Genomic DNA, 21,560 nt, shown 5'->3' with positions numbered 1-21,560 from the left:
ACTTGTCTTGGTGAGTGCTGCACAGAGTAATTTGGGACAGACAAGGTGCCAGGCACCCAGAAGATACTCAAATATGGGAGTATCCATTCCCCTCCAAGGAGCCTGGTTTTCTTACCTGACTTAGATGCCCTAAAAAGCAAATTATGGGCCCACAGGGACTCCTGTAGCAGTCAGGAAAGTACAGCCCTGGAGTTGTGAGATAGAAAGGGACAAAGCTGCAGGGAAATGCATGTGACAGCTTCACCCTTCTCTCCAAGGTGGAGATCCAAAGTAGGTAATTCCATGAAGGAGAATCAAGCTCTAACAGGGTTAGGTTATTTTTGTTCACTGAAGCCAAGAAGAGGCAAATCTTCCTGAGAAATGCAACAGAGAGGGCAGATGTGGGAAAGGGGCTACTAGAACAGCAGCTTGAAATCAAAACATATCTGGGAGGAGTTCACCTGAACAACCACCCAAATTAAGGGAGCAGGGAAATGCCTGTTATCTGGGATGATAACTAGTCACAGGATCACATGCTGAAGCTCTCTGGGAAGATACATTTCGATGGAGCACTTCACTGGAAAGGATCACTCCTGCAAACTGCACCCACCTAAGTAAGCCCAGCCCAGCAAACAAGCAGCTGGGACAACCTGTCTGTGATTTTTGAGTGCAAAATACTTGAAACTGAAAACATGCAGCGTATATAACTCTACTGAGAATACAATTATTGCCAATGGCACAAGCACTTCAGATGTATAAATGACAAAGTATTACTGTTTAAAAACAACCCATGCCTGAATGGAGCTAGATCAAATATCAGGAGTGGTGACTTGCTTTCCCTTGGCTTCCGACCAAGAGCGAAGGAAGAAAAACAAATTAAGATCTTTGAGGGAGTATCAAAATATTTGCCAGTGAAGACCAAAACACCAATTTTCACATGCTCCTTTCCCTGAAAATATTGGGGCAGAGTTGTGTGCTCTGAAGGGAGTGACTATTTGCTTTAAAATACCTTGAAGAGGAAATACCTGATCTAATCTCTTCCATGTGGGAAGGGCAGCCCAGTGACAGAGCAGGGAAGACCTTCCTCCAGGCTCACTCTGAATCCACTTCCAGTCAGCCAGGCTATTTGGTCTAGACTTTAAATGGGGCTGGTCATTCACACCCACCACACCAGCACCCAGGATGTGGATTCACAAGCAGTTCACACTGGTGCAAGCTCGGGCTGCCAAAAAACATGTGGTTTCCCCTTCCCCCAGCCCATTCCCAGCCCTTCCTTGCCCTGGGAGCCCTGTGGCTGGTGGCTGGAGGCAGAGATATTGGGGTTTAACAGGGCTGTTTGCCTGGAGGCTCAGCACAGTGACCTGTGCTCTCCCCAGGGGGATTCAGCTCCACGAGCCACCTGAGCCAAACCTTCCCGCTCACAGATCTCCAGCTTCTGGGAGATTTGGCTCAGGCTGCATCCAAGACCTTGGGAACAACCTCTGTCTGAAAGGCACTGCGGGAACCAGGGCTGGAATCAGTGACATCCACACTGCAGCTGCAAACCAGGAACATCTTGATTTTAGCTACTTATTAACCTACATGTCATTAATTATCATTTAACGATGCACAGCTTTGTCTGTATTTCTTTCCTTGATTCCATCTGGAGTCAAACAACTAAGATTAAAGGTCTGTGTCAGTCTGATTAGGAATCACACTTAGGTTGAAAACAGCCCTGTTTTCCAGACTACAGACAAGATTGCTTTAATAGGAGCAGAGCTTCAGCTGCTGGAGGTGCTCTGCCTGGAAAAGCCACGGCCAAGGAGGGCTATAAGAGCAGGCTGGAAGGTCACAAGTGCTCTGCAGAGAGTGAACAGGATGCAGGGGAAGCCAGGAGCAGAAAATTATTTCAGAAAAGAGAATTCATGGGGGACAGGTCAACCCAACAGCCTTGGATGCATTCCTCGCACAGGAAGCTCAAATCTCTAATCTTCTGCCCTAAAGGAAAGTTCACCCCATATTCTCCCAGTTTCTTTCTTCTTTTCCTGGGCAGTTGGTAGTGGGGGAACAAGGTATTAGGCTGGATGCTGCTTTCATGGGCCTGGCCCAGTGTGGTCCTTGTACATGTTGAGGTGACATCCTCTATGCCACAAAACCATTCTGTGAAAAAGTTTCACACAACTTAAATACAAGTATCAGCTCTCTGGAGTTCAGCCATCCTATGGAGCATAATGGGACAGTATAACCTGTTATGAAATTCCCTGAGATAGTAAAAAAAATAATAATATCGACTGGAAAGACTGTCTAATTTTAGACTGGTTTCTCTGCACGCCCTGATCTAATTCCCACAAAACTCTTTGGTTTCATCTCCTGCATATTCTGCAAAATTTTTTTTTATGTAGGATTTTATTTTTTTTTTAAGGTTTGAGGATCCCAAATTCCTTCAGGCTACCTAGAGAGGCCTAAAAATAGTAATAAATCTGAAGAAAATTGGACAAAAGGGGATTTAACACGCCAAGGACGCAGCCTGGGGCTGGCGCTGAAGCCGGCGCAGTTTCCAAGTCAGTCGGGCAGGAAGTTTGATCCCTTTCTCCCTTCTCTGTTTCACAGCTTACACTGCACTGGACACAGTAAAAAATCCTTTGCTTTCCCTGTAGAGCTGTTGCTCCTTCTCAAAAGTCCTGTAAACAAACGGGAGTGCCCCATGGGAACACTGGAATTGAGCTTTCCAGAGGAAATCAAAAAGCTCGGAGAGGGACGAGCCATCCTCCTTGTGAGAGGGGACCACAGGGAAATGCTTTGGCCACTGTCCCCCTGGATTTTACAGCACACAGGGTCCTCACCATGCTCTAAAAATGCTTGTAAAACACCATCAGTCCCCCACAGACATGGAATGGAATAAGGAGGTGGCAAGACAGGCTTGGAAGTGGCACAAAACCATATCTCAGTGTTCCCATCCCCTAATTCAAGGAATCATTGAAGGGTTTGGGTTGGAAGAGACCTTAAGGACCATCCAGTTCCACTCCCTGCCATGGGCAGGGACACTTTCCACTAGACCAGGTTGCTCCAAACCCCATCCAACCAGGCCTGGAACACTTCCAGGGATGGGGCAGCCACAGCTTCTCTGGGCAAATTCCCTTCTTGAAACTTCAATTAGGGCTCCTAACAGCAGGGAAACAGTGGGTTACATTTGTCCCTGAACATCTATCAGGGGGAGCAGGAGGAGGAGGAGGAAGTCTCCTGCAGGCAGATGTTTAGCTACAAACAGGACACAACAGGGCCATTTCACAAAATCTGGATCCCAACAAACAGGCTGTAGGATCCTGGGGATCTCACAGCCCACAGACAGAACAAGCTGTATCCAAACGGTGCTTGTGTCCCTTCAAGCAAAAATGGGTGAAAATGTCAGCCAATTAAACCCTTTCCACCTACATCACATCAGCTCCAAAAGCCCAACATGATCCCAGCAGAGCTCTCCGGGAAGTCTCGCTCAGCAGATCCGAATCCTTAATGTTAAAATGTTGGGAAGCAGAGCTGCTGCGTGGGTGCCCCAGAGCCACCCTGGGAGCACTAATCGCTTGTGCACATTGAATGTAATTATCTCTCCATAAAGCTCTCCTCAATTAGTGGAGAGCGACTCCCACCATTCAATTTAAGGTTTAAATTTGGAAGGGAGAGATTTTCTGCTGTGTTTTGGGGTGGGTTTTTTTTCCCCTTTTAATGTAAGCCACGTACTTGCAAAGAACCCGTGGATAAGGCATTAGAACAAAACATGTACAGCCATGATTCTGGCACCTTGTTTCTGTGACACGTTCCAGGATGAATTTTTCCAGTGGTCAGCACAGCACAAAAAATACAGCTACTCACAACTTCTAGTGAATTTAACATATGGAAACCATGGTGATGTACAGAACTAGACTAGTCAAAAGACACCTACAAGTGACCACCAGGATCTTCCAGGGCAGCTGAGACTAAAAAACTGGGCAAATATCCAAGCTACGACTTTCCAAAAACTGAAAAAACACCCCCCTGGCTGACACAACCCCAAATTCTTGTGAGGACTGGCAACAGGGGTCTGGGCAGAAACCTCACCCCTGGCTTTGAGGCTCCATGAGGTGACTCTGAACAAGGGAGCTACTTCTGCACTGTAACACCACAGAGGAGTGACAGGTCACTGGCCCAGAGGCCAAGAGGGAAAACTGTGTCCAACACCACATTACACTTGGCCCTCAGTCACCTTTGTGTGGTGCCCCTGTGGCCCTAAGATGTAACTCCTATTCTGTGGCATTGGGATGGGGGAGGCAGTTCAAAAGGCTGGTAAAAACACGAAGTTTTTGCCTCAGTCCACTGAGCTGTTTTTGTAGCATGAACTGCTCCACAGCCTGACGACACACATACAGGCTCTGGGGCACTGCTCAGAGTGGTCAGCGAGAGTGTGAAGCTCGTGTAGAAAGTGTTGAAACTCTGGGAGGGCAGAGAGAGATAAAAGGTGCCAACACAGTGCCAAGGAGCACGGTAACAGCAAAGCAGCAAGGCCTTCAGCTCTGCACCTCAGCTCCCACCACCATCACTCTCCACACGTGGGTGATGAGTAAAGAGGAGGAAAATGCTGAGACACTGTTGGACTGGGGACCTGGCACAGACACAGCTTGGTCACTTCCCTCCAAAGCCACCTCATCAGGTTCACCAAGGAACTACTCCTCTCACTTTGTGTGCAAATTTGGACTTCCTTTTCGCTCTATCAAACACATAATGACAGTCATTTCCCTAAGCTTGCTAAAGGGAGGCTTGGGCTAACATGACTTCACTGCTGACAAGAATCTTATACTTACTGGATGCTGCTGGGATTAAAGACTTGGGAGGAGGAATTTTGACCTTTCCAAAGCTTTAATTCTGTTGAATTTATCCGTGGTAATAATCACTGCTGAGACTCCTTATAGCCACTGTCTGCAGTCTCAGGAGAGATACATCGAGTGAAACCAGACCCACAAAATTATTTCCCTGGGCATGGCTGAGGCCTCACAAAACACTACTTAAATTCATAACTTTCACTACCTGCCTCAAAGGAATCTTCTGAATGCCAGGACAGGCACCAAGAAGACGAAAAACAAATGCTTTCCTGTTCACCACCAACACTCCTTTTTTTGAAAGCAGGCTAGAGGCAGCAGTTGTACCTAACAATCTCCACAAAAGCTGTTACCTCCAAGGCTGCCAAGTAACATCATTTTTTTTTTGTTGCTTGTTGTTGTTGTCTTGGTTTTTATCCTGCTGGTGCACCAAGGGGTTTTACCTCCAAAAACCAAGAGCTGATTTTGAAGCACAAAGCTGCTGTTGTGGGATGCTGCAGCACCTGTCCCAGCATGTCATTTTTGTATTTGGAAGCAGAGCATCTCCAAAGGTCAAGTACAGCCAGGAAGTCACCCAGTGACCCCATCCCAGCAGCTTCCACGAGTCAGTGCCAGCCAAGGTGGGGGCACAGGCTCCTCTCTCCTGGTATCTCCTTTCTCTCCCTCTCTGCCGTTGATCTGCCAGCAGAACCACTGTTTGTGGTGCTTTGTAACTGCACCAGGCCAAGAAAAGCAGGGCAACTAAGAGTAAAATCCCAACAGCAGCCACCACATCGCAGGAGTGGTGTTTGGAGGGGCACCCGACAGCAAAGCTCCTCTTGGCTCTGTGCTGTCTGTTGGAAGGATGAGGGCACAACGTCCTCCCTGGCTCAGAGAAGCAGCATCTTCTCCCTTCATCTCCATCCCCCACCATTTCTCAGTTTCCAGCAGCCCCTGTGCAGGGACAGCACTGCTGCGGGGGGACGTTTTGCACAGATGTGAATGTCAGCTAACTGCAAGAGTGAAATTTCAGCCCAGCCAGTGTTTACTACAGAGAGGAGGGGAAACACTCACGGGTTTCTTTGCCTCTAGCCACGAGTGCTCTCAGGGTGCAGGCAGGGGAGGGTGACAGGGCAGGGAGGGCAGACAGGGGGGACACAACATGCACAAGCTCCGCAGTGGAGTGATGCAATTTGGCAGCTACCCTGGGAAAAAAAGGCATTGTCAGCACTGCAAAGCATGCAGGAAATTCTTTAGCTGGCAAATGCAGATTTATCTTTTCCAGAGGCAGCAGAGAGTGGAAAAGGCCCAAGGAGAGCTGCAAATAAGGAAGGAAGCAGTGATGGGATCAAGACAGCTCTGGAGATCAGCTAGTTCAGCTCTGTCCTGGAAACACCCCTCTTCTTGGAAAAGGGGTGTTGAAGGAAAACAGAGCCTGGGAGAACCTGGAAAACCTTCTATCTACAGACCCAGCTCAGCAAATGCCACATCATAGGAGGAAAGTGTCTTACCTGAGTGGTTTTGGCCCTCCTGCCCTGCATGCTGCTGCTGTGGCTGATCTGGGGGTTGGTGGCCCCTTCGGAGAGGCAGTGTGACTTCCTGCAGGGCAGCGTGTTGTAGTTGCTGTAGGAAGAAGGCGCATCCTCGGCGGTGACCGAGGCCATCTTATGGCTCCCGATATCCGGGATGTCGGACACCAGGTTCCGGCAGTACCCTCCGAAGGCGTTCCGCGGGCCCCCGTTCATGGCGGCGCCCGGGGTTTTGGGGGAATACAAGTCACTCATGGAGTTGGCACGTTGGCAGGCCACCAGGGGCTGGGGGCTGCCCCCGGCCTCCGTGCCCGGGGCGGCCTCGGCGTCCTTCTCCTCGGCCAAGCCCAGGATCTCCTCGTTGCTCGTCAAGTGCTCCTGGCTGAGGTCGGAGAGCGAGAACTCCAGGCTGTCCTCGCGCCAGATGTCGGCGGACTTGGAGCGCTTCTTCTTGAAGCTGGCCGCGTCCATGAAGCCGGTCCCGTTGGCCGCGTAGCGGTGTCCCCGGCCGTCGCCCTCCGCCAGGAAGGGCGGTTCGTCGCCGTAGAGCCTGCTCTCCTCCGAGCCGGGCATGCTCTGCACCGAGGCGGCCGTGAGGACGGTGCTGCTGTCCACGCTGGGCGTCACCGACGAGTCGGTGTGGTAGGACACGGGTCGCAGGCCCATGTCCACGCGGTCCACCCACATGGGGCTCCCAAAGTCCTCCAGGTTGGCCTCGGGGGCGAAGGGCTCCAGGCCGTTCTCCGCCAGGGACTGGGGGATGCTGGGCGTGCTGCTGGAGCGGGTGCTCACCTCCGAGTTGCGGTGGATGATTTTGCCGGAGGAGGCGTGGCGGGAGCGGCGGGAGGCTTTGTTGGAGAGGCGCAGGGAGCGGGAGGTGTGCTTGCGGCCCAGGCTGGTGTGCTTGTCCCCGTAGAAGGCGTGCTCCACGCTCTGGCTCTCCGCGTTCCCCATGGCGTCACAGTCTGCGAGGGGAGAGAGCGGCACCGTTACACGCGCGGGAAGGAGACACATAGAAACACTCACGACACCAAAACCAGCCTTTTTCTTCTTAATTACTGAACCCGTCCCAAACCCTGCACCACAGAGTCCACCGGGTCTCACAGGACCCGCTGTAACTACAGCAGCTAATCCCACAGAATTAATTAAGCGGCTGTACCAGCAAACTTAGAAATACAACTCAGTTAAATGAGAACGTAGGAAACAGCCCTGCTGGTGTAAATGAAGAGTGCGGAATTCTAGAGGGAAGGATCGAGCCTTGAAGCCTGGTGTGAACTGGAACCAGCTTAGCACCAAAGTGCAATCTCAGCTCTGCACACATTCACTCGACTCCCAGCGTCGGCTTTGTCATTCCAGCCAACAAACTCAAAAAAATCAACAGCTCTTGCTTATCTGCATGTAACAAGATGCCAAAAAGTAGAGGGATGTACACCTTTATCTGAGATTTCACTTTCTTTTTTGGCTAGGAACGGCAAGCAAAAGCACCAAAGAGCAAACTACAAATCCCACCATTTGGCAGCGAGCTAATGACAGGTTTGATTTCTGGAACAAAAAAACAGTGCAACATTAAGCAGGTACAGAAAGCCCCACACAAGAAAGCCATATTATGAAAAATAAATTAGCATGAGTGACTCAGACTATACAAAAATAACCTTTCCTTCCCACTCCCTCTGAAGCAGATAGCTAGATCCAAGTGCTTTGATCTGAGCTGGAATGCAGGGACTGGGTTTCTGTCCCCATCCCCATCCTCCTGCATTATTCACCCGTGCACATCCCGCCGTGAAACAGGTTTCCCATCCAGAAGGTGGGAGTGATGATCTGGTTCAAGCTTTGGAAAACACTTTGAGGTCTGTGATCTCACTCAACAAATGTCAGAAATATTTTATCAGTAGTATTGGGTCCTTCTGGCCAAAGGGCAAGAAGAAGAATAAGGAAAGTAAATGTTAAAGTTCACAGCCATTCAAAATTAAACAGGAGATCCCGAATTACACATGAGACAATTATACAGAGATAAATAGTCCATCAATCTTGAACAGAAATTCCAAGGCAAAACATCTTTGTTTTGAGGTATTTCCACTGGTCTTGGCTGAAGAGAAAAAAGCTGCCCCAAGAGTAAAACAGTGGAGTTTTTAATTTCTTGGGGCATTTTCCTCTCCTTTGCCAGGATGCCCTGATGGGTTCTGAGCCACATGCTGGCAGAATGAATGTGACCGTGCATTTTCCCTCTAAATATCTAAATACACACCATTGCTGCTGCACAGCACTGAATTAGCCCTACAAAAATTCCATGGAAAGTGAGGAATCAACAGCATTAAACACAGGGACAGCATTTCTGCCCTAGAGGTGTACAGCAGGACTGAACTCTGCAGTGACACTTCTGACTACAGAGGACTCTGCTTCTGCTCCTCTAACCAGGGAAATGGGTCATGGCTGAGGCTAAAAGTCTGTTCAGTGCTGGAGCAACAGACACCTCCACAAATATCTGGACATTTCTGTATCTAAAATAAATAAAATCTCATTTGAAATAAACTCCACCAGGAAATTCCCCATGTCTACTGAAATGAATGGCAGAACTCCCTTTGGCTGCCAGGACTTGGTTATCATGCATTGTTTAGGAAAATAAATGCACTGAAGAAAGGGAAAGTTTAAAAAGAAAAGAGCATTATCAACCCCTAAACATGGTTTATCCTTTAAAAGCTACAGCCCTTCGATACAGGTCAGACTGAAACAAAAACTCAGCCAGCTCTTGCTTCTAGAACACTTCAAAGCACAAAACTTGTATTTTTTCTTCCACAGATATCTAAAACCAGGCCTCAACACTCCCCGTGTTGCAAAAGGAACCCTTGGGGGAATGCTTCCAGCTGCCTCGGTTCTGAGCTCCCTGCTAACCACGCTTCCAGCCAGCAGGATTTCCACACAGCCTGGCAGAGCCTGCAGCCATTCATCCCCCGTCTCCAGCCACACCATCACTTCTCTACCTACGGAGAAAACGCAGTTTTTTAAGTCCTCTTGAAACCCGGAGAGATTGGAGAGTGACTCTTTACCTTCCAAACCAGAGCTGCGGAAGGGCAGGAGCATCCCCCGGCTGATGGAAGCGGCTCCGGAAAGCTGCCCTGTGCCACGACCCTGGCACAGCCTCCATCCAAAACAGGTAAGACCTCACCCAGCCAAAAAGCAACAGAACCACAAATGACCAGCAAAGAAAGGAACAGCAGCTCGGGAACCCCTGCAGACAGCAGCAGGAATGTTTAGGGAGTGATTTCACACAATGAGAAGCACCTGCTAAGTAACTGCGAGAAGTGTCAGACTTCAAAGTAAAGAGCTGTCCCTTTTTAATTCCTGGGATTGGCACTTTGGGTGGATCTGTCCTGAGATAAACCCAGACTTCACTCCTGCCCGAATCCCACTGACTTCCCTGGTATTACACTGCAGGTTTGTAGGAATGCTGGGCGGTGGGTGGGTGCCAGAGGGCTGCAGGCAGAGGTGATGCACTGATCCAGCTGCAGCAATACAAGACAGTGCCATCCCCGAGGTTTGTCACCATCCCCTGGCAGAGCCCACCTGTCCTGGGAGATGCAGGACACACCCTGGGTAGGGACAGTCAACCCCATCAGGTCAAGCTGAGAGGGACTGTTTGTGGGGTCCTCTGAAAGGGGCCCCCACTCTACTTTCTCACTCCCGTTTCTGCCTCCCCTCCACATTCTTGGCTGAGCATTTCCACCAGTTACCCTGAACCAACTCAAGTGCTCATGCAACAGAGTCCACTAAAACAGCAGAAAATAAAAAGAGGGTTTAAAAAAAAAAAGAGTTTATTAGTTAGTTTTTGCTGAGCTAATGAGCTGACCTGGCACGTGCCAGGGGCAACACAAGGGTGCCCATCTGGGGACACAGCAGGGAGAGGAAGGGGCAGCACAGTCAGAGGGGCCAGGGAAGAGGGGTGGCACCTCTGCAGTTTCTGGTAGCAGTGAGCTCTTAGGTGAGCCCAGGCAGATGTGGAAAGCCAGCCCTGAAACATGAATTGGCACTGGAGCAGATGCCGGAGTCCTCAGCTGGCAGGAGCTGGGCAGGGGAGGGGAGCCCCAGCCTCCCCCTCCCACCGGCCACAGCAGACACCCTGAGGCAAAAGCATCTTAAACTGCTCCAGCTACGACTGCCAGATGCTGCCTGTCTGTGGCTTAACTGCATTTAGCACACTCAGTGAAAAAAATCTGTATCAAATTAAGAAAATGAGTAATATTAATGGGAGCTGCACGCAAGTGCTGGGAGGACAAAGGCTCCCCTTGTTACCTCACCCACCAAACCCAGAGGTGACCATTAAAGACCTATCAAGGGTACCACCAGGATACAACATAAATCAAGTGTGACACATCTTGATGCTTTAAAACAGGTCTGTCGCTCTCAGCCGAGGGTTGGGACGTGTCAGAAATCTGCTGTGAATTACTCAGAGGCTCCCAGAGATCACACAGGCCATGGCTGAGAGCACGACTGCTTGGACACTTTTCAGCAGAAAATGTTGATTCATCAAAACCCAAACTTTTTGTGGGAATACGCTGCCTTTGACTAAGGGCTCCGAGAGGGAGGGGTTTGAAAACCAGAGCAGGGAGACAGACACGTCTCCTGGAAGAGGCACCAGCTCAGTGACTCAGTTGCTCACTGAAGGAGATTCAGATTTGTATCTGCAGCCCAAGTCAGACAAATGAGGGGTGGCAACTTGTTCCTCCACGTCCTCAAAGAGGAGGCCTGACCATCCAGCTATGGCTGTGCTGGGAAAGGGCTCTCTCTCCCAGAAAATCTGCTCCTTCCTGCTTCAGAGCAGGGGAAATGTCAAATTTGTGCAAGTCTTCAAGGGGCTGGGAAAGTCACCTTGAAGCCAGACTGCACATCAAGAGGGGTACAGGGGTTTGAGATGTGTTTTTTGAAAACCCAAACTTCAGATTGATACCAACATCGGGCTGTCAGCAGGGAGAACACAAATTCTGCAGGAAAGCTTTGGGAAAAGCTGTGTTCCCTGCACCAGGTACCCTAGGAAAGCATACTGACCTCTGGCTGAACTGCTGAGGTTTTGCTGGATGAGTCTTACATGGTTACACATAAAGACTATCACATTCCAAATGACCACTGATGATGGCCCCCTCAAAGAACACAATTTTCTTTAAAAACAGTCATTTTGCCTTCTCTTCCCTTACCCCCGATATTAAATATTTCTTAAAATAATTACAAAACCAGAACACTCGTTTCAATTAAACCCAAGTTACTAATTATTACACTTGCAAAAGGTTGGACCACCAGGTTCCAGAAGAATTTATCTGAAATATATTAAATTTCCAACCAAATTTGAAGCACCTCACAAGACAACAGATTGCAAATTCAAAATTAGATTCTAGTGGGAGGCCCTGGTGACAAATCTGTATTTTTCTCCTGGAGCAGAGCTCGAAGGCTGCGAGAACCAGAACAATGATCAAATCCACAGCGGGCAAGGAGCCTACAGAAATAAACTTCTGCTAAAATCTGCCAGCTAACAACAAAGATTTTTTTACTGAACTCACCAGAACCACACAGAAAAATGTACAACACTAATAACCAAGTGTGAACGCACACATTTTATTGTAATTAAAATGTGCTTTTTCAAGAGGGCAAGAGCGGGGCTGGAATTCCACAGAAAGCCTTTGAGTTTCTCGGAAACTCCAGCAGCATATTCCATTGTTTTCACATCAGAACCTTTTAAGCAGCCATTTCTTCTTTGTAAGCCGCTCTCACACATGTTAAAGCACGGGATGGACTCCAAAAAGGCCCTGCAGGCAAATCGAGTAAGAGGAGGAGAGAGGGAGGAAGGGATGTCACCAGGAGCCGCTTGATAGCCATTGTAACCACATTTTGCCCTCCCATGAACATCACACAGCACAGCAAACTCCTAAAGAAAAACACAGGGACACACATGTACCTTCCGAGGCAGTACCGGTGTCCAGCGCAACCTTCCCCCAGAGAGCTGTGGCATTTAGAGGTACAGAATTGCAAATGACACCAAAATGAGCAGTTACTGGGACTGCAGAAGCTGTCAGCACCTGCCACTCAGCGACTCCATTACTCCCTCGTCAGAGTCTATGACTACATGCCAAAAACCTGGGGAGAAAGAGGGGAGAAAAACAAATCAGACAAAGGGTCAGCAGGGAGGGCTGTACAGGAGGATCTTCTGCCAGGGCCTGTCACCATCACTTACCTAAGAAACACTGGGCAGTACAGCACGAGAATGCTGTGCTCAAATTCCAGTGATGAAGTCTGATGGTGGCAGAATAAATGAAAAACCCAGCCAGGCACCATCAGTCCCAACAACAGAACGTGGAGGGCTCCTCTTCCCACAGTCAAAATCCCCACAGACACCAACGTGCCCTTGCTGGGGATGGTCTGTCTCAGGCAGGGCTAGAAAACCTCAGGTACCAAAAACACACCTGGAGAGGCACTTTCCAATAAACCAGGACTGAACTGGCAGCAAAGGGGAGCCCGGGGAGGAACTGGGAGGCCTCCCAGGAGATTTCTCTGTGCAGACTGTCTAATTTACAGAAAGGGCGGTTTTCCAAGCAGGGATTTCATTAACATTTTTCAAGGGCGAATCAGACAATCAGGGCAGAGCATTTACATGTGTTTTGTGTGTGGTGAAAGGATTGTTGGGTTAATTGCACTGGCTAAGGCAGGGATAGGAGAGACCAGTCTGCGCTTATTTAGACCTAAGGACTTCTCTTAGGTTAGACACACTTGTGCACTCCTGTGGGTACCAAATTCCAGCCCTTTCTTGGCCTCATACCACTGCTGAGCTCCCTTGCAGGTGCCCCAGCTCCAGGCCTGGAGATACAAACTCACCAGAGGGCTGGTTGTGCTTCCCAATCCATCTCCCATCAACTCCCCCTTGTCCCAGCCAAGCACCAGCAGCAAAACACCAATTCAACACTGCACACAGAGTGGTGAGAGTTATAAACTTGTCCTAAAGTCCCAAGGAACGAAAACCTTGGGAGAGATTACTGATGCCCTTCGTGTCATTAGAGCTGCTTGGTGGGCAAAGGGGGATCCTCGCTCTTGGCTGGATTCTCAGAAGAGATGAGAGTCACTGGCACCTTTTTAAACTAAAAATATTCTCATTTTCTTTCTCCTGCACATTCTCCTCTTTGCTCCCCACCTCCCTCTCTTCCCCCAAGCTGTTGGTTGAGATCTGAAAAGCAGTTCATGAATTGCTCAGGAGCTGGCAGAAATTAATAAAATGAAGCTCATTTATATTGAAATGGACTCATTACCATGCCAGCTGCCAATAATTTGCAGGAGGGGAATCTTGCTGACAAACAAGGTCCTACAGGCAAGAGGCTCCCCACCTGCATCCACCACATGGAGAGCAACCCTGCCATGAGCACTCCTCACCTCCAAAAAAAAAAAAGGAATTGTGACCACCTTTGTTCAGATCCAACTGCTACTGCCCCAGAAAACTTGACCAAAAGAAGAACAAGACAGATTTTATCAGATTTTCCATCCTGAAGCAGCTTTTGAGGAGTTTTTTCTATGCAAACTCTGGTCACTTCCCACACCACCTGTGCTCCTTCAGCAAAAATCCTTCTCTCCTTGCAGTCCTTTGTTAAAAAGTGGATGTTTACAGCTGGATGCTGCATTATCCAAATCCTTGCTCCCCTCCGGGTACACTTGAAGGGCTTGGCAACACCCTCTGCCACAAGCAGATGAGTACCAAGCACACACAGCTCCTCCAGAAGAGAAGGCTTTCTGTGGACCCTTTCCTGAAAAGTTTTGCTCCTATCAACTTTTATGACTCAGACAGTCTTTCCTGAATGAAAACAGGTCATGCTTTTCAAGAAGAACATCAGTTTTTGATTTTCCTCTTTGTCTGATATGCGCTGGATGGGTCCTTGTTCTGTTGCTTCCCAGTTCACTCCAACAGCCCAGGCTCTGCTGCAGCAGAAATTCTGGAGCTCTGAAGCAGCCTCAGACAAGGCCTTCTCTCCAACAAGGCCTTGGCAAACAGGGATGGCTGTGCTCCTCCACCAGCAGGAAGGGCTGAAGCAAACACAGCCCCATGGCTTCCTTCCCAGCACACAGCCCTGGACACATCTGCTCTGCCAGAGGAGCCTGGCCGAGGGAGAGGCTGACCAGTAAAGCACCAGGAACTGTTCTCAGGGGAGATGGACAGTTGGAAACACTCACACGTGGAACAACAACTCATCTCATTAAAAAAAAACAAACAATCAAATAAAGATTTACAAACTTCCATGCTCAAGACAAAATATTCCATCTTAAACACACACACGTACATCCATGGTGTGTGTTTGCCAACGTTACACACAGCAGTGCAAGCTCCTCATGCCCTTTGAAGGTCTGGAAGCAGCACAGCTGTATTTATTCCACAGCCACAAAAACAGCGCCTTGGAAAACCAGGCCAAGGAGTTCCCACAGGGCTCATCGCCCAGCAACTGAAGTCAATCCCAGCCCAGGGAGCGCGGAGCAAACCACCAGGGGCGGATTAAATGCACAGTAAGGAAGCAGAAAATATTAAAGGAGCGCCTTGTTACTCGCATCTGCTACCTGTGATTCCAGGGACAGCAAAGAGAGCCCGGACTGTCACGTGCTGGGGGCAGTTTGCGATGCCAAGAGGGCAGCAAAAAAATCCAGCACACCTTTTGTTCGTGGACGTTCAACAAGAACATCAACAGATGAAAAATATGGAAGCTGTAGTTTTCTAAAAGCCTCCTTTTCAAAGCAAAGCCTTTCCTTTCCAGTAAGAAAAAATTCAGTGTGGAGGTACATCCTCTTGCCCAGTGAACGGGAAAAGCTGGTGAGAAGGACGACAGCTCACTTTCTAGTCTTACTTTTTCATTTTATGATGCATCATTTCTGTCAGATTCCAAATGCAACTGCAGATGTGAGATCAGCTGGCCATTAAGCACATTTTCATCCCGTAGTAACTCTACCATAACCCATCAGGATGCACATACAGAGACAGAAAGCAGCAGTCATTCCATACAGAAGCTACTTACTATTCATCAGTGGCTCTGGGCTGTATTCCCCACCCACACTCCCAGTCCCACGCCATTGTAACTCCAGCGTTCGATCCCATCTCCTGAAATGGAGAGTCAGGTCCTTTATTTGTAACTGGAGGCCACATTTTGTTGGCCTTTATTACCTCTAGTTAATATGAATGGCTGCTGAAATCAATCTGTCCCATCACCTCCCCTGAGACAAAGGTAAATGCTCCCGAGTGCTCCAGGGTTCTGGTGGCCTGACAGCCCTGGCTCTCCCCATCCCACACCCCTGGGCTGCCCTTCACAAAATAAAACCCACAAGAAATGGATCATGGAATATCCTGAGCTGGAAGGAACCCACAAGGACCATCCAGTCCAACTCCTGGCCCTGCCCAGGACACCCCAACAATCCCACCCTGTCCCTGAGGGCGTTGTCCAAACGCTCCTTGAGCTCTGTCAGCCTTGGGGCCGCTGAACCTACGTATGACACTGAGCTCCAAGACCAACTTTAGTGGATTGCAGAAGCTGGTTGACTCTTAAACCAGTGAAAATAAATGACAAACACGCTCCTCTTCGTGTTTTCTTTCTACGCCACATAAAATGTCATTTTCGTTCGTGAGAAAAATCTGTTTTAAACCAACCACGGCTTATGCTACCTGTTGAGGAGAATGGCTGCTCCTGAGACCAGAGTCTGATGACAATGACCATCCAGACAAGGCTGGGGGGACCATCTGCACACCCCCAAGAATTGGCCAGCAGAGCTGGAATTGCAAAACCTCTTTGCAAGCATCTCACTAACACGCAACCTCCGTGTCTGTCACGGCCGGGAGAACAATGCTGGTGATTGCTCCAGATGAAGAGGAGGGGAAAGAAAAATAAACCCACATTCCCTTTGTGAAGAACTCCTAAAGGGAAGGTGTGGGAAGCCTTGCTCTCCTCCAGCTGGAGCACCACCCCGGTGAGAATTTCCAAGGGAGGGAAGAAAAGGCAAAACGAGAGGGAGGGAGGAAGGTTTGTCAAGAGACCTAAAACCTCCATGTAGCCAAAAATCAACCATCCCCAAATCCCAGCTAAAAGAAACAAAACCAGGAGCACGGCACTGACAGAGCACTGAGGGGGCCTTGGTAATAAATTAATGGAAGAGCAGAGCAGGTAGCCCAAGGGAAAGCCCCCTCTCCAGGGTTTCTATATTTATACAAGGGGATGTGAATAATTGGCACTGTTGTGGGATTGTTTGTTTTCTAATCATTTTTACAAGTACCTGAGCATGTTTTAACTCTTTCTCCTTCCCCTGCCTTTCATTTTTAATGGTGGGAAAATCCCCCTTTCTTCCCTAAGGGAAATCTGCAAGGCTTTACACGTTTACAGCAAAGGGCAGAGAAGGGGAAGGATTCTAATTTCAGATCATCAGACATAAGCAAATCTATGGGAAGCCACGAGGGCAACTCCCTGGAGCCTGTGGGGCAGACAAAGCCCAGCCACGAGGGAGCTGCAGGGAAGAAGGAGCCCATTTGGCCTCCATGGAGGACCAGAAGGAGAGAGGTGGCTACAAAGACTGCATGTGCATTTATATGTTGCTTAAAAAAATAAAAATGATTCCCCAAATGCAGCTGAAATAAAAAATAAGGTGCGGTTTGTTTATTTACCTTTAGCTTCTACGTTATTGTTATTACACTTTGCTTCAAAAGGACTTTCTGGTTGTGCCAAAAGGAGCTGGAAAACTGCTGATACGCAGCAAGGACAGCACTTGCCAAATGCACTAAAAGGAACTCAGGAACTCTAGTGAGGAGGAACAAGAAAATGCTCAGACCAGGAGACAGAGCTCCAGATGGATCCATGAGAGCACTCACTGCACAGCCAAGGATGGGCAGCTGGAGGAGGGAGAAGCAGAGCAGGACATGGCAGACCCTGCATGCACAGAAGAACCACCCAGCACCACAGACTCCAGCAATTAAAACTGCAACCCTTGGCTTGAGTGACCCAGGAGCTGCTGAGATGGGATGTGAAGGATTAAAACGTTGTGGAAAAAAACCTGAGGACAATAATTGGGGTAGGGGGAATTGGAGAGGAAATGTTTGGTGTATATCCTCCTTTAAGCACTGAGGTAAGTAATCTGATTTTCAAGCAATGCCAAAGACCTCACACAGATCATTAAGATGGTGCCTGAGATATGAAGTATCTAATTTTAGATCCCCTGACTTAAGTGTTGGGGAGGAATTCCACAGGTCTACGGAAAAGGAAAAGCCGGTGTCAAATAAAACTCAGGCAAATACACAACCACAGCAGCTCTCACATTTGGGTCATACTCTCTCAGAGGGAGCACGAGGAACCTCACTGAGTACCAAAGCAGTACAAAACACCTCAATTATTGCTACAGAATTAGTAGGAAGGATCTCAAAGCAACAACTTCCGTGCTGGGGCCACAAGGGAGGCATAATAAGCAAAAGTATTGAAGCAAAGGATGTCCTTTTAAGATTACGGCATACCTGGCAGAAGTTTTGGCACAGTATCTCTCTCTGTGAGCTCCTGCTTTAAAGTCAGTACCTCCCAGACTCAGCCTTCACTGAAATTGTTTGCCAGGCTGTGCTGGGCCAGAACAGAGAGACCGGCAGCTGCAGCACTGCAGGGCAGGGCTGGATTCCTGCCTGGCAGCCTGGGCAAGCCAGGGAGACTCCCCACAGCTCTGCCAAGTATGAATACAGAGCTCTCATCAACTGCAGGAAGGCCCAGGATGGCCATATCCCCAACTGAACGGGGACTCCAAGGAGGAAAGCTGTGTTTAGCCAGCAGAAAGCACGCACTGAACATCCTGCACTTCCCAAAAATAAGAGAGTTTACTGCCTGATGTGCCAGGGACACCATGGAGGGGTCGCTCTAGTGGGACATGGACAAGGGAAGATGCTTGGGACAGCCATTCACCCAGGCCCAACACCAGGACTAGCCACAGGGCTACCAGCCCCAGCTGCATCGAGCGCCTGCCGGGGAGGGTGGGAGAAACAAAGAGGAGCCTGAGGTGAAGGGGCAGCCAAGCTTCACGAAACCCAACACTGGGGTTCTCAACTCCTGTTTATCCAGAGCCTGGGAGGACGCAGATGAGCCCAAATGGTGCTGTTTTCCCCTGGTGGGACGATATGAGCCCCAGCAGAGCTGGTTCCTCAGCCCGGCGTTACCACCGTGTGACCCCGTTTCCCCAGCACGCAGGAAAGAAGGAAACATTCGTGTTTTCATTAATGCAAAGCTTGGTCTGGTCTGCACCAGCTTGGCTCTGCCAAAGTTAAATTAAGCATTCAGATTTTATCCTGCACGTCCTGACAGAACCCGATCGCGACGTATCCACACCGAGGTTCAGCTCATCTGGGCCGACCGGTTTCACTCCCAACTCGTCCATCCCAGCTCCTGATACGGCTCCTGCCCAGAGCTCTTCCCCTTGGGAGCAGCACACACCACCACAGCCACCCACTGGGTGTTGCTTCTTCAGGACAAAACCCACGAGGGATGGGAATTCCAGGAGAAGACGCCCTTGGGGCCTCAGGGATGAGCCCCCACCCCGGGAAGAGGCGGGCAGGGAGCAGAGCCCGACCGTGGAGAGGGAAAAAGGATGGATCAGCAAATGGTTTGGAGAGGAAGAGCCGGAATTACCAAGTCAGGCTGAGGCAGTGGTGATGGAAAGCTGACACCCATGAGCTCTGAACATGGCCTCCAAATAAAATGCCTGCTTTTCCAGTGGAGGCAGAGGGGAGTAAGGCATATGAACCACCACATCTGAGGCATCAGGAACAAAATTTGGAGAGTTTGAAACGTGCCACTCGGCAGCAGTTTCCCCTCTGCATCCCAAAGCTATGAGAGAAGCAGTGCAAGCAACCACAGGGATAGGGACAGGAATTTTTATATTAAAACCTGATCAGGATCCTGCCTGGGACTGGAGAACAAGTGATCCCAGCAGTGACATAGCCATCTGGCCATTTTCCAGGGGAGGAAAGGGCAGGATACAGCTTCCCAGGAAACTACTAGTGGAGCTGAAGATGACAAAAAACTGGCACAGGAATTATGATCTGCATAAGGAAACTTTGCACAGAGGTTGTGCTGAAAGGAGAATTATATGGCTCAAGGGACCAAGGTTTTTAATGTTTTTAATGACGACAAGTAAAAATGAAATGTGCCAGTGACTTGTGCTGATGACACAAAGCTGGAAAGAGTCACAGCACAGACCTTTTGTCTCATATTGATCCCAGGGGACCACAAGCGGTGATAGAAGTCACAAGAAAAGCAAATGTAGCTAAAATATGCACCAAGCAAGACTGGCCCAGCAGGAAACAAGAGCAAATGATGCTGCAGAAGACATTGACCTCATCTGAAATAACATGTGCAACCCTCATCATCCATGGCCAAGGTTAATACAGGCCAGACTACCTTCAGGAGAAGCAGAGATTCTCAGTCCAAGAGGAGTCAGGAACAAGAAAGCTGTTGTCAAATGGGACACAAGCAGAGAGGCAGCTTTGTCAAGCCCCGTGGATCCAGCTGGCTTGTTCAGGAGGAGAACATTGCCCCGGATTCTATGAACTGACCAGCTCGGTGACATCCATGGATCACAGCTGCACCCAGGGAGAGAGCTCATCCCTCCAAAACTCAAGCTGCTCCTGAGCAGGATGAAAAAAGCAACGAGTTGATGCTGCTGGACTAATCCTGCCCAGTCTGGCAGCGCAGTAGTTGGTTCAAGTTCTCCTCTGGCTTTGCAATCTGTGCTCAATAACAGGGAAATGTTGCTGGCACACAGAAGCTGCCTGTGATTAGTGCACAGCCAGCACTGCCAGGTGACCAGCTGAGGGGCTTGTACCTGTGAGCTCCCAACATCCTGCAGGTTCTGCCAAAAACAGCTTCAGTTTTATTCTGCTTCTGAAAATGACTCGAAAGGTATTGCCAGAGAAGCAGCAAGGAGAGATGTTCCAAATCCTAGGAGGGAATTTTCCAGCACCAGGCTCTCACTTTCTTTTAGCGCCTCAGTATTTGAAAAGCGTAAGCGACTAATTACAACACAAACTGAGGACAACTGTTCCAGGAACATCTGATAATGCAGTAACTCAAAAAAAAAAAGCCCCCTGTAAAGGTGCCTCCCCCAGGAGAGGTAGAAAATGGAGATTTTAGGCTCACCAGACAGAGGACTTTGATCTGGACCTGCCTGGCTTTAAAGGAGTGACATCCCTCTTGGGTGCAGGATGGAAAGCAGCACGTGGGTGCACGTACATGTACAGGGGTGAGGGTGGGGAAGCCACTGTTTCTCTGTTTTATTAGTCTACCTGGAGAATTACATTTTCAGCAGGAAAAATCAAGTTTTCAGCTGAAAACACTGAGTGAGTTTAAGTGAAATCCGTAGTTGCAGTGATTGCTCAGCACCTCAGATCCCACCATGTATCTGCCTCTGACAACGCAGTGTCACTTGACTGAGGCCCTCTGCAGCTTATAACCAGCTCCAGAGCTTCTCAGCTGTCCCAAACTCCCAAACCACTTCTCAGTGAATAAACCATTCACCAGTAAAGGAAAACTGATTGCCCAGTTACTGGAATGTCACCCAGTAGAGCAATTCATCAGAGGGAGCGCTACAGGTGCTGCCTGGCTGAAGCACAAACAGAGTGTTGATGGAAACCAGCTCTGGTTCAATGCCTCTTTTTTTGGAAAAGAAGGTCACCAATAAAACATTCTGCCTTAATATTTATAAGAATATTTTATATTGTAAGAATTTTACACTACAAGCATATTTTCTTACCTGCAGCAGTTACAGCCGGGTATAGTCACATTAACAAAACGTTACGCGGTGCTGAAGTATGATTTAAAGTGGATTTTTTTTAGGCATTCTGAAGTATGCATCCGAAATGCAAACTTCTCATAAAACAACAGCTCTGCCTCCTCCAAATGCCAGGCTGGTGAAATATCAGCCACACCATCAAACAAAGACACAGTAAATGTACGAAGCACTCGATATTTTCAGCAGCAGTAAGTGCCGTTCCATCATTTGGTACATGGCCCAGAATAGCCCTGAAAGAAAATAACCAGTTTCCTCTTCACATTTAAAGAGTAGTAGATGATTTTTAGTAGCTGAGAAAGCCACTGGTATTTTCTGTGGCATCATTCCCAGGCCAAATGAAAACAAACCTTGCAGTAGATGCTCACACAGTGTATTTGCAGACACACTGACCACAGTCACCTTGCCCAAGTGATTTATTCAACCCATTTGAGCTCTC

At 48.9% G+C, this 21,560-nt stretch overlaps 1 protein-coding gene across 8 annotated transcripts in view; it reads right to left on the bottom strand.

The window, feature by feature from the left end:
• Positions 1-21,560, bottom strand: part of TIAM1 (T cell lymphoma invasion and metastasis 1) — a 164,652-nt gene that overhangs the window by 70,580 nt on the left and 72,512 nt on the right. For 7 of the 8 annotated variants that reach the window (XM_027699788.1, XM_027699787.1, XM_027699789.1 and 4 more), the window contains 2 exons: positions 12,255-12,433; positions 6,296-7,278 (listed from right to left, as the gene is read on the bottom strand). In XM_027699788.1, coding sequence (XP_027555589.1) covers positions 6,296-7,267 — 972 coding nt within the window. In that variant the 5' untranslated portion in view covers positions 7,268-7,278; positions 12,255-12,433. The remainder of the gene's footprint in view (positions 1-6,295; positions 7,279-12,254; positions 12,434-21,560) is intronic. The other variant, XM_027699793.1, reaches the window with a different exon arrangement.

The sequence above is a fragment of the Neopelma chrysocephalum genome, unplaced genomic scaffold, assembly GCF_003984885.1.
Source record: "Neopelma chrysocephalum unplaced genomic scaffold, ASM398488v2 Primary Assembly neopelma1_141, whole genome shotgun sequence".
Taxonomy (NCBI): Eukaryota; Metazoa; Chordata; class Aves; order Passeriformes; family Pipridae; genus Neopelma; species Neopelma chrysocephalum.
Note: the sequence above shows the minus strand (reverse complement) of the source record. Positions and strands in the feature narration are given on the sequence as shown.